We start from the raw sequence: 11,723 nt of genomic DNA, 5'->3' as shown, positions 1-11,723 counted from the left end.
ATCCTTTATATGCGTGGCGGCTAGAGTCCTCTCGTCCTCTGGCTTGAGATGGCTGCCACCTATGGGTCAGATGATTGTCTGCAGTATTAAACAATTGGTAATTAAATATTTAATTTGTTTTCCCTAAACAGTGTAAAATTTAGGAATTTTTTTTCACGAACATTAATTGTCTCGCACAACGAGTCTGTGTGCAAAATGTCAGCTCGATTGGATCACGGGAAGTGGGTTAAAAAACGACCGAAAGGTTTGCACGGTCGTAAGCAAGCAAGCAAGCACGCAAGCAAGCAAGCGAACTTAATATAAAGGATTTAAAAAGGGCATCTCGCGAATCCAGAAGAGGCATTCCCCAACCCCTCCCATCCCATCGCTCCCACACGCATGAACCCACAGGGGGGGGATACGTTCCCATGAGAATATAGCAACGCGGCGTTCGCCTCCGGAGGGGTGGGGGACGGAAAAAAAACCCCCGCAAACAAGAGCCTCTATCAGCCGGAGGCAGACCCCCCCACCACCCCCCCAACCCCCTTAGGGGTGTTTCCCCACTTGTTTTTTTGAAGGGCATCTGGATGGAGCAGCTTTTGTAATGGTTGGAGAACTCAACGCGCTCTTTCACCTTATCAGAGAAGAAAACAAGACGGCCGACCGAGAAGGCGCCAGCCCAACAAAATACGCCACGCGATGAACACCCGAGCAGTCATGCGCGCGCGCGTGTATGTGCTCGATAACAGCACTTGCCCCAACAGTATGTTAAGGCTATACGGGGGATCTTTGTCTTTTTTTGTGTAGGTGCTCGCGAACAACACTTGCCCCAACATTATGTTGAGGCTATACGGGGGATCTTTGTCTTTTTGTGTAGGTGCTCGATAACAGCACTTGCCCCAACAGTATGTTAAGGCTATACGGGGGATTTTTGTCTTTTTGTGTAGGTGCTCGCTAACAGCACTTGCCCCAACAGTATGTTGAGGCTATGCGGGGGATCTTTGTCTTTTTTGTGTAGGTGCTCGCGAACAGCACTTGCCCCAACAGTATGTTAAGGCTGTACAGGGGATTTCTGTCTTTTTGTGTAGGTGCTCGCTAACAGCACTTGCCCCAACAGTATGTTGAGGCTATGCGGGGGATCTTTGTCTTTTTTTGTGTAGGTGCTCGCGAACAGCACTTGCCCCAACAGTATGTTGAGGCTATACGGGGGATTTCTGTCTTTTTGTGTAGGTTCTCGCTAACAGCACTTGCCCCAACAGTATGTTAAGGCTATGAGGGGGATATTTGTCTTTTTTGTGTAGGTGCTCGCGAACAGCACTTGCCCCAACAGTATGTTAAGGCTGTACAGGGGATTTCTGTCTTTTTGTGTAGGTGCTCGCTAACAGCACTTGCCCCAACAGTATGTTGAGGCTATGCGGGGGATCTTTGTCTTTTTTTGTGTAGGTGCTCGCGAACAGCACTTGCCCCAACAGTATGTTGAGGCTATACGGGGGATTTCTGTCTTTTTGTGTAGGTTCTCACTAACAGCACTTGTCCCAACAGTATGTTAAGGCTATGAGGGGGATATTTGTCTTTTTTGTGGAGGTGCTCGCGAACAGCACTTGCCCCAACAGTATGTTAAGGCTATACGGGGGGTTTTTGTCTTTTTTGGGTGGGTGCTCGCGAACAGCACTTGCCCCAACATTATGTTGAGGCTATACGGGGGATCTTTGTCTTTTTTGTGTAGGTGCTCGATAACAGCACTTGCCCCAACAGAATGTTAAGGCTTTACGGGGGATTTGTCTTTTTGTGTAGGTGCTCGCTAACAGCACTTGCCCCAACAGTATGTTGAGGCTATACGGGGGATCTTTGTTTTTTTGTGTAGGTGCTCGCGAACAGCACTTGCCCCAACAGTATGTTGAGGCTACACGGGGGATCTTTGTCTTTTTGTGTAGGTGCTCGATAACAGCACTTGCGCCAACAGTATGTTAAGGCTATACGGGGGATTTTTGTCTTTTTGTGTAGGTTCTCGCTAACAGCACTTGCCCCAACAGTATGTTAAGGCTATGAGGGGGATCTTTGTCATTTTTTGTGGAGGTGCTCGCGAACAGCACTTGCCCCAACAGTATGTTAAGGCTATACGGGGGATTTTTGTCTTTTTGTGTAGGTGCTCGCTAACAGTACTTGCCCCAACAATATGTTAAGGTTATACGGGAGATCTTTGTCTTTTGTGTGTACGTGTGGGGAGTGGTGGTGCAGCGGTTAGCGCGCTACATTACCACCGATAACAGTGGCGAATATTTGAACCGGTCCTGGGCCTCCCCTAGAATGACTCAGCCTCAAATGGGTACCTGGTGCGGTGCGTAAACATTCCCACTCGGGAGACAACGGCGGCCGGGCGTGGTGCTGGCCACCCCATCCCTCGTGTGCCTTGCCACCATCATAAGTGCTGCTCGCTCACAGAACTTGCTATGCGAGGGGATATTTGTCTTTGTGTGTACGTGCGTGTGATTGATTGGTGAAATTCTGCTGTATTTTTCCACTGTTTTACATAACGTTTTTGTATTCAATTTTGCTTCCACTTGTGGTGTGACGGTCAGCGCGCCGGACCTCTTCCGATGCAGAGGGGACCAGTTCGATTCCATCTCACAGCGTGGCAGCTGGGACTGTTGAGTTTCTTAAAATCCCCTCCGTGCCTCTTCTGCATGGTGCACCGAACAGTGTGAACGGGTCACTCCAGAGCGAGTCGAACGGTAGGTCACGTGCGGCGGAGGGTAAAGCGTGTGTGCTTCCCGCCCTCTTACACGACATCTACACTGGACATCTGTGAAACAAGAGCTTCATAAGCTCATCGAATTCCTCCAGTCTAAATATAGATTCTGATCTCGCCAGCGTGGTAAAAAATTATCCAAATAACATCTATAAAACTATTCACTTGTTTTTTTTTTTTTACTAGGTGAGGCCCACTTGAGCTATATAGATATTTTTTTCTGAAGCGACCCGGTCACAAATTATATTTGAATGAAGTTGCTCATTATGTGAAAATGTTTAGCAGCCAAATACTCGTAACGCGTGATGTTGATTCTAAGTGTGGAGAGAAAAACCGGAGGACGCGGAGAAAAACCGGAGGAAGCAGAGAAAAATCTACTCGACCAGGGGAGAGAGAGACACGCAAACTCAACAAAAACAGGCGTCAGGGTTGGGATAGAACCCACGACCTCCTGCATACCAGGCGAGGTAGTTAACATCTCGCCACCGTGGCGTCCCAACCACTGTCATCGCTGTTCAACTCCATCCAGCAGTGGATTGTCAGCCACAACAACTATTTGTATAGTAGTAGGTTTTTACCCCTTAAACTGGTAACAAAAACTGACACCTTTATACAAGGCATCATGTTTGCAATAACCACAACACAAGCAGTCAAAATGCAAACAAAAAGAAACAACTCTGATAATGAGATGCATTGTCCTTGAAGTTGATTGGTCCACACCCGAGACAGCTTTTCTTAGAGCCTAGTCTCCATTGGTGTTGGACCAGATGACGCCAAAAGGCTCTAAGAAAAGCTGTCTCGGTTGTGGACCAATGAACTTCAAGGACAGTGCATATATTATCAGAGTTATGTTTTTTTTGCATTATGGCTGCAGGTATTGTGGTCTATGCAAACATGACTCCTTGTAAAAAAAAAGGTGTCAGTTTTGTTGCCAGATAGAAGGGTAAAAAACGAATTATCATATTTTTTACTGGCAAATGATGTCCCAATAGAACCTACTACTATATTTGCCACTGGTAAAGGAGGTCTCATAGTGTAAACTATTTGTACAGTCACGTCACAACGTGACTGTGGGAGTGAAGATAGTTGCGGCATGGACACCTTGCAACAATCACGCGTTTAAAATTAAAACGTATTTATTTCCCCAATCATGCTTTAGAAAAAGAGTGTTTACTTACGCTGGCGCTGACGCCAACACAAAAAAAAACCGCTGCAGCTAATGAGACAAAATTAGCATACACAAATTAACGTTCACGCTTTCAATCTCGCTGTATTGATGGCATGTTTTGGACACTGGGGATTAGCTATAAACAGACCGAGACTAAAAATCTAAAGTCTAAGGAATTTCCTTTTCAGACGAGCTTTGAGGACATCTACTCCTCTCCTGTTTACAGGCGTAAGCCGGCGGTGGAAATTCCGCGTTCATATGGCGGCGGCGGCGGGCGAGTACATCCACAGGACGATTGTTGACCTCTCCACCACGTGGTTACTCATTTAGTCGACTCTAGAGAGCGGGATGATTGGCTGAGTCAACCCCCACCCACAGCCCCCGGACCCACCAAAACAGGATTCGACTGGCAGCGTTGCGATTGCGAACCACATCGCTCTGGGACCCCGGGTCACACCGGGGTCACACCGCACGTGAGCGCGACTATTGAGCAGGAGAAAGAAAAATAAGTATAACCCGTAAAAACAAAGTTTTTCACTCTAAATCCTTTATATGCGTGGCGGCTAGAGTCCCCTCGTCCTCTGGCTTGCGATGGCTGCCACCTATGGGTCAGATGATTGTCTGCCAGTATTAAGCAATTGGTAATTAAATATTTAATTTGTTTTCCCTAAACAGTGTAAAATTTTGGGAAAAAATTTTCACGAACATTAATTGTCTCGCACAACGAGTCTGTGTGCAAAATGTGAGCTCGATTGGATCACGGGAAGTGGGTTAAAAAACGACCGAAAGATTTGCACGGTCCTAAGCAAGCAAGCGAACTTAATATAAAGGATTTTAAAAAAAGACACGCGCGTACGAGAAGCGTGGCCACAGCATTGCCGTTGACTACGTCACAGACACCGCTGGCCCATTACGTGCAACGACACGTGGTGCTGTCCGGCGTTTTTGGTTTAGTGCCCTTTATTATTTACATGGTGAACATAACTCGGATTTTGTGTTTGTTGCTCTATAAGAAGAAAAATGTAGTGCATCGATTACTGAAGTGTGAAAATAAAATATATTTTTTTGCAAGCGTATAACAACAAAAACAACAAAATCACGTTACAACTTTTCTTTAGTGAGACGAACACGACGAACAAAATACGACGTGAGTTATACTCGTCGTGCCGTTAAGCCATAGTGTTTGGTGACCATGACAGACGATAAAACAACACTAATTCTGCCACGGTTAAGATCACCACTGCCGTATATTCTATCTGGATTATAAGACGCACTATATATTTTTTTAATCGGTATTTTATAAGCAAAACGTGTTACGTGCATCTTGTAATCCGCGTGCAGAGGTGTGAGCGTGTAATTGATCGGACGAGTACACACATTGACGCAGGGCACACGTTTTGGTGCGGGTCTTGCATGCCGCAGCGTCTCATAATGCAAGCGAGGAAGAGGGTCCTCACAAGATGAAGCGACCGCTCGACAACACAACACGACCTGACGAATACTCTTAGGTTTTTTCGGTAAAGTCACGTAGGTAAAAAAATAATAGAAATAATAATAGAAATAAAATTATGAATCTATTATTATTTCTATTATTTTTATTTTTTACCTACGTGACTTGACCGAAAAAACCTAAGAGTATGAATCCTTGCAGTCACGAAAGCTTCAAATCTAAGACCACAACGCCCCATCTGTTGGCCTTGCGGGCTGTCATAGGAAGGTGCTCGCTCAGAGGAGTGGCTCCCGCAGCCCCAAAATGAATGCACTTGTCTTTTTTTTTACTTTCTCCAAATCCCAAAAAAACTCTTTTCGCGCGACGCACACACTCAACGCTCCAATCGACGTCCATCTCAACGCGTGACTGTGACCCGACAGGCATTGACCCCAGTGGTGTCACGCGCTGCGCTCCAAACCCCAGCACACATCCGACAGTTCAACGCCTGCCACGTGGCTAACGTCGGTGGTGGAGGGGGGGTGACGCATAAAGCCAGTGCTGGGCCACCTCTGCTCCACCTCGCCAACACGCACTGACCGGCCACTGCAACAGCCCAATGGTCAAACAACTCCCATGATCGACGTGGCGTGGGGGAAAGGGGAGGGTAAGGCTTCTTGCAGCGGATTGACTCGAAGGGCGACTGCACAGTATCAGTTTTATTTTGATAGTGAATGAGGATTGGGTCATGAATAATCATTTAACCAAGCCAGCTTATATGCTACGGGTAGTTTAAGTTAATTTAACATTGTAATATATAAGTATATATGTGCAGTATGTTTTTTTATTTTTGCCTGTAACGTGGTTGTTCTACCCCGATTTTTTTGCTTATTTCTCCTGACCGAATTTAGTTTTAGTCCTTTTGCACAATATTGGTGACCCGGATCACTTGCTAACGAGGCTCTCCTGGTATCTTGAATTGAACAAATTAACCCCGAACCGAATTCAATTTAATAACGTCCCGATTTGCTATACGCCGCTGTACATTTACATATACATTCACAATCGTCTGGTTTCCTTCGCGGGGAAGTACCCCACAGGCACCGTCATTGGTACTTAGAAAAACAATTAGTGAGCGTACACGCAACTTCACAGCGAACACCGCAAACATACACACACCCGCGGTGTCTACGAGTCTTCTTATTCAAATTCTTCCACCGTGCAAGGAATTACCCGCCACCCTCAACAAAAACATGGGCACCAGCGGCGCGGCTGTGAGAAGCGGTGCAGGCGGTACAACTGCACTGAGACCAACAGGCCAGAGTGGTTCGGGTGCTGGGCTGTGAAGAGGGGGGTGAGGGCAAATCTAATAGTGGGCAACAGGGGTGGAAGTGGGGGGTGGGGGCGTTCCCTCCCTTGCACAAGGGCCCATACCAACCACGCTACGTCCACTGACAGGCACATTAATAGCACGAGGACATCGCAAAATCACAGCGTGTTCGTCGATCTGTGTGTGTGTGTTTGTGTTTATTGGAAAAACCCACGGCCGCATTTACGACTGTGCGCGTAGGTTTTTCGCGGTTGTGCGGCACAGCTCTCCAATGTGTTTTCGGGTTGTGCCGCGCGTAATGTTCGGCACGGTGAGTTCCCGGAGGAAGCTCGCAGCACGTGGGGCGAAAAGTTTGGAACATCGTGCGGAGCGTGAGGCACAACTCCGAGAAAGTACATCGGAGCGCCGCTCGCATTTTGCGTTGGTCAATTATAATGTTTTTCCTGTTAACGCAGCCGGTGGCGATGATCTAATGGGAACCGCACCCACCGGAAAGATAGAGCAGAGTCATGGCAATGGAAACATATTAGGCGTTCAGCAGGTTTGCGTGTGGTGGGGTGAAGTGTGGGTACTCCATCTTTCGGGACATCTTAGCGTGGAGGAGTCGGTAAAATATCCTCCAGAGGGCGCTCTCTATAGTGCCCCCCTGGAGTGTATTTTATTTTAATCCTCCCTGGCATTATTGGTCACCCAGGTGAGTCTTCCAAATGAGACTTGAGTCGCAGAATCACTGTAAGTCTTGCGGGGCCCCTCGAGAGCTCTCTCTGGAGGAGGGCCCTTCCGCCAGCAGTTGAGCGAGACAAAGACATTGCAGGGCTGCGCCTTTAACCTCGCCACCTTTTATCAATGGCGGCGAGAAGCTGACGTCCAATTGATGGACGGAGCAGCGGCCACGACGGAATGCGATTCGGCAAAAATTGAGCGCGGCGATGATTAAATCGCTCCGCAGCGGCGTAATCCCACAACGGCAATCAGAGCTGCGGAATTGGATATGGGATGACGGTGACTCACGGCGTGGGAGCAATGCGACGCGAACCGTCGTTGCACGTGAACACAGGGTCAAGATGCCGCCGTCGCCCCGGCCCCCGTCACCTGTCACCCCACGCTCGCGTCGTCGTCGTCATCGCCGTTTAACGCAGAACGTCGAACGTTTTACTGGAGAGAGCTGCCGTTGGGAATGGCGCTCTCGCTCGGACGCGAGCCCAGCAGGCGCGACGCCGGGCGAACCGTGCGATGGGGGAATTTGCTCAGGATCCGAAAAGCTTTCCCTTTAGACCCGAGGAATGCGTTGAGCCATGGAAGCTCTTTTGTTTCGCAGGTCTCCTAACGGGGCAGCGACACCAGGGTGGCTTTTTCCTGACCAGCGTTGCGTCGCGACACTGGTCGCTGGCGATGCGGACAACTTGCACGAAAGACACTTTGCTAGGTAAGATTTGTCAGAGTTGGAAAGATTCTACTGAAATTTGGTGGAAACGCATTCTGAAACGAATCACCCCGGTAAGTGGCCCGACTGTTGTTTTTGGGTTCTGGCGGGTCCCCCAAGTGGAGGGAGACCCCTTGTCCACACAGCCCGCCTTTACCCCCCCCCCCCCCCCACCCCCAGATGGGTTCAGAACCGCTGATTTAAAGACTTCTAACACCTATCGTACACCGCGTGGTAACCATTGCAAATATAATGCCTGTTGATGGCTTAATTAGATCGCAGTGCATAACCGCACGCAACAAGAGCCTACATTCTCAGTCCGTTTGGAAATGTTAATTTAGGCGATAAAACTCAATTACACCTGATTTAAAACGATTTAACAAAATAATGTCCATCTCGAAAGCCGAGCCTCCGCTCGTTTGCGTCATGTTTCTGCTCAGTTCCGTTTCTTTTTTTGTGTAACAACGAACGGCGGACGGGACGGAGGTTACGCGAGTGTCGATGATAGTGGCCAGCGCCGGGTTAGACCTTAAAAAATATATATTTTGCCAGATCAATCGCGATGCATTCCATCGCTGGCCGCAAAAGAGCACGTGGGGGGGAGGTCCCTCGCTCAGGTCGCTGTACGAACCAATTACAGTCCACTGGCAGGCGGTGTTTAAACCAGCTATGCGTGCTATGAAAACACCAAACCCACTCCCGTGATGTAGCGGTTAGCACACCGCACTCGCATATCCAGAGGTCACCGGTTCGATTTGACCTTTCGATTTTGGCGGGCGAAACAATGGCGCCAGTGTGGGTACTCCCCGCTGCTTCCAAGACATCTGGTGAGCATGGAAGAGTAGGCCAAATTCTGTCCCCTCTGGAGCGTTCTCTAGGGGAGGCCCCAATGCCAGCAGTGGCATGAGCAAGGATTTGCAGGGCTGCACCTCTAACTTGATGACTATTTTTTCACGTTGCCAGTTGGTCAGAGGTCAGAGCACTAAGCAGGCAATGCTGAGAACCTGGGTTCAAATCCAGGGTTTCACACATCCGTGATTAACCGGGTACTTATTCAGCGCTCGCAAGTTGAGAGTCTGGACCCAGTAACGAATGACCGCACAAATAACACATCGCGTCAAATTAGGTTTTGCACTCAATTTGGCTAAGTTCCCAGGCACTGAGAATGAAACATACGGGGGGTCTGACGGTCACGTGATACTTGCGTGGCCGAGCGTGCAGGACAGTGTCCCCCCCCCCCCTGCTGCGCATAGAGAATTAAAAGGCGCCTTCCAAAATCTCTTACACAGCAGCCGTTCTCAGGGATGCTTCTCTGCTCCGCAAGATTTCCAAATGGATGTTTTTTTTGACTCGCGACACGCGATAACCGACAGCACTAATTTGTAATGATATCGGGGGGAGGGCGGGGGTTGAAAATAACAACTAAGTATGCGCATACTGCGAGTAAGAAATGCGCAGGAGACGGCAGATGCCGATGCGAGGGATAGGCGCATTGCGTTTAATAAGAACGGGCGCGTGACTTTTAAATGTAGTTAACTGGAGAGCCGCCGCCACCTGAACCATCAACATCGGTGACCCCACCTCGACGCAAGTCACTTCCTTTCACACGCAGCCACATTCGTTTCCGTTGAGTTAGGCCGGCGCAACCGAAAGTGGTGAAACGGGTTAATTAAAAAAGTAAGTACGTCAATTATACGGTCTGTGCCTCTTGCTATGAAACCCAACCGACCTCGCGACTACAGACGGCGCTGCGATTGTCTACTCTTGTCAGTTCTGCCCTCGATGCTCCGTGCGGTCAGCTCGTTCACCGTTCTTCCGAAGTTGTTTTTGCTTCATCCTCCACTCCCTGGTCCTCATGCCCGCTCTCATCCGGCTGGCGAATGGTTTGCCTCTGGGTTGGATCATCGAAGTTGAGGCTCTCATGTCTTCGGGGGGGAGTGGGGGAAAGAAACAAAAAACATTGAGGTTAAATCAACAATCCACGCGCACGTGTGTACGTATGAGTTTGCGTGCGTGTGTGGGGAGCGGTGGTGGAGCGGTTAGCGCTACGCTGCACTACGAACCTGGAGACCTGGGTTCGATTCCCGCTCACGGCCAACACCAGTGACGATTATACGAACCGGTCCTGGGCCAACCCTAGGTCGACTCAGCCTCAAATGAGCACCTGCTGCGGTGTGCAAACATCGCCACTGGGGAGACAAAGGAGGCCGGGCATGGTGCTGGCCACCCACCCCCTCGTGTGCCGTGCCGGCCTTCATAGGTGCTCGCAAACGGCACTTGCTCAAAGAGTCTGTTAAAGCTACATGGAGGATCTTTGTTGCAGTGTAGTGTGCATCAGCAAGTCATCTCGACCAGTCAACCCACGGCACCTGGGTCTGTTCAGCAACCTCCTGCTTGCGAGCCTTCCAACACTTCACGTGGCCTCAAGATGCACCGCGCACTGGCACAAGCGACGTGGGGATGTCACCGCCACTTAGTGGCGAACGGTGTTTTTTGCGAATGTAGTTAGTCGGCCCCCTTGCGCGAGGTCACTGGTTCGATGCGTACAGTGGACACAACGGTGCCAGCATCTTGAATCCGCCCCCCCCCCCCCAACGCTGTCCACTCAGCAGTATAAGCAGATAAACCACAGTCGCGTTTGGCAGGTCACACGCAGTGGGGTAAAGTGTGGGTACTCCCTCCTGTTCCAAGACATCTGGCGAGCGTGCAACAGTAGGTCACAAAACCCTCCAGAGTGATTGTCTAGGGCTCCCTCCAGTGGCGGCCCTTCCGCCAGCAGTGGTGTCAGCGAACAATTGCAGGGCTGCGCCTTTATTTCTTTATCGTGCGTGCAGTGACTCGGCACACCGATGAGAGCACCGCAAACCAGATGATCCACGTGTGAATTAATTTAATTTGCATTGCGTTAATAGATGAAGAAAAGTCCGTTTTAGTATTCTCTCCGCTCGCACGGTTACTGCCCTGGCTGACAATGGGCCCCAGAAGATGAGATCACAGAACTATTTCTGAAGTCGCTCCATTGAGCGCCTTAATGCACACTGAGATCGCACTGGTCGTTTATATTCTTTGTGCAAAGTTCTGCATGTCAAACTGAAAACATCCCATATCAAGGCTGGAATAAGCCAGACTAAGTAAAAACAAACTTATTTAATGTAATAGTGTTTAGTGCAGTCAATAGGGAAGTGCTTAAAGAAAAAGTGTTAATCTTATTTCGTGTTTAACCGTGTGACATTTCAAGAGGCCAGAATAAGAAAAATAAGAAAATAATAAAAGTAAAACATAATAAAATAAAATTTTCACGACGTTTCCACCACAACACAAGCAGCCGTCCTCAGGTGAAGAACAGAGCTGTCAGAAAGACAGCGTCTCAATGTCTTTCCTACAGACCTGTTCTTCACCTGAGGACGGCTGCTTGTGTTGTGGTCGAAACGTCGTGAGAATTTTATTTATTATGTTTTTATTTTTATTATTTTATTATTTCCCTTCTACGTGACTTTACCGAAAGAACCAAGAATCTGAATCCCTGCAGTCACGAAAGTTTTAAATCGAAATTTAGGCCAGAATAAGTCCCATTTGCAAGAGTGACCTGGGACATTCATTTGTTGTGTGTGTTTAGTCCCAACTGACTCATTTGGCGTTGCAATT

The 11,723-nt window shown here is 48.8% G+C and overlaps 1 protein-coding gene across 1 annotated transcript in view; it reads right to left on the bottom strand.

Annotated features, from left to right (window-relative positions):
- Positions 1-4,837: 4,837 nt before the first annotated feature.
- LOC133357528 (carboxypeptidase inhibitor SmCI-like) overlaps positions 4,838-11,723 on the bottom strand; it is a 31,541-nt gene continuing 24,655 nt past the window's right edge. Inside the window, exon 5 of the mRNA XM_061575503.1 lies at positions 4,838-10,003. Within this exon, the coding sequence (XP_061431487.1) occupies positions 9,846-10,003 (158 nt within the window). The 3' untranslated portion in view covers positions 4,838-9,845. The remainder of the gene's footprint in view (positions 10,004-11,723) is intronic.

Source organism: Lethenteron reissneri, chromosome 7 (assembly GCF_015708825.2).
Source record: "Lethenteron reissneri isolate LAM-NWPU_2019-01 chromosome 7, ASM1570882v1, whole genome shotgun sequence".
Classification (NCBI taxonomy): Eukaryota; Metazoa; Chordata; class Hyperoartia; order Petromyzontiformes; family Petromyzontidae; genus Lethenteron; species Lethenteron reissneri.
The sequence above is the reverse complement of the archived record's forward strand: the minus strand, read 5'-3'. Positions and strand labels throughout refer to the sequence as shown.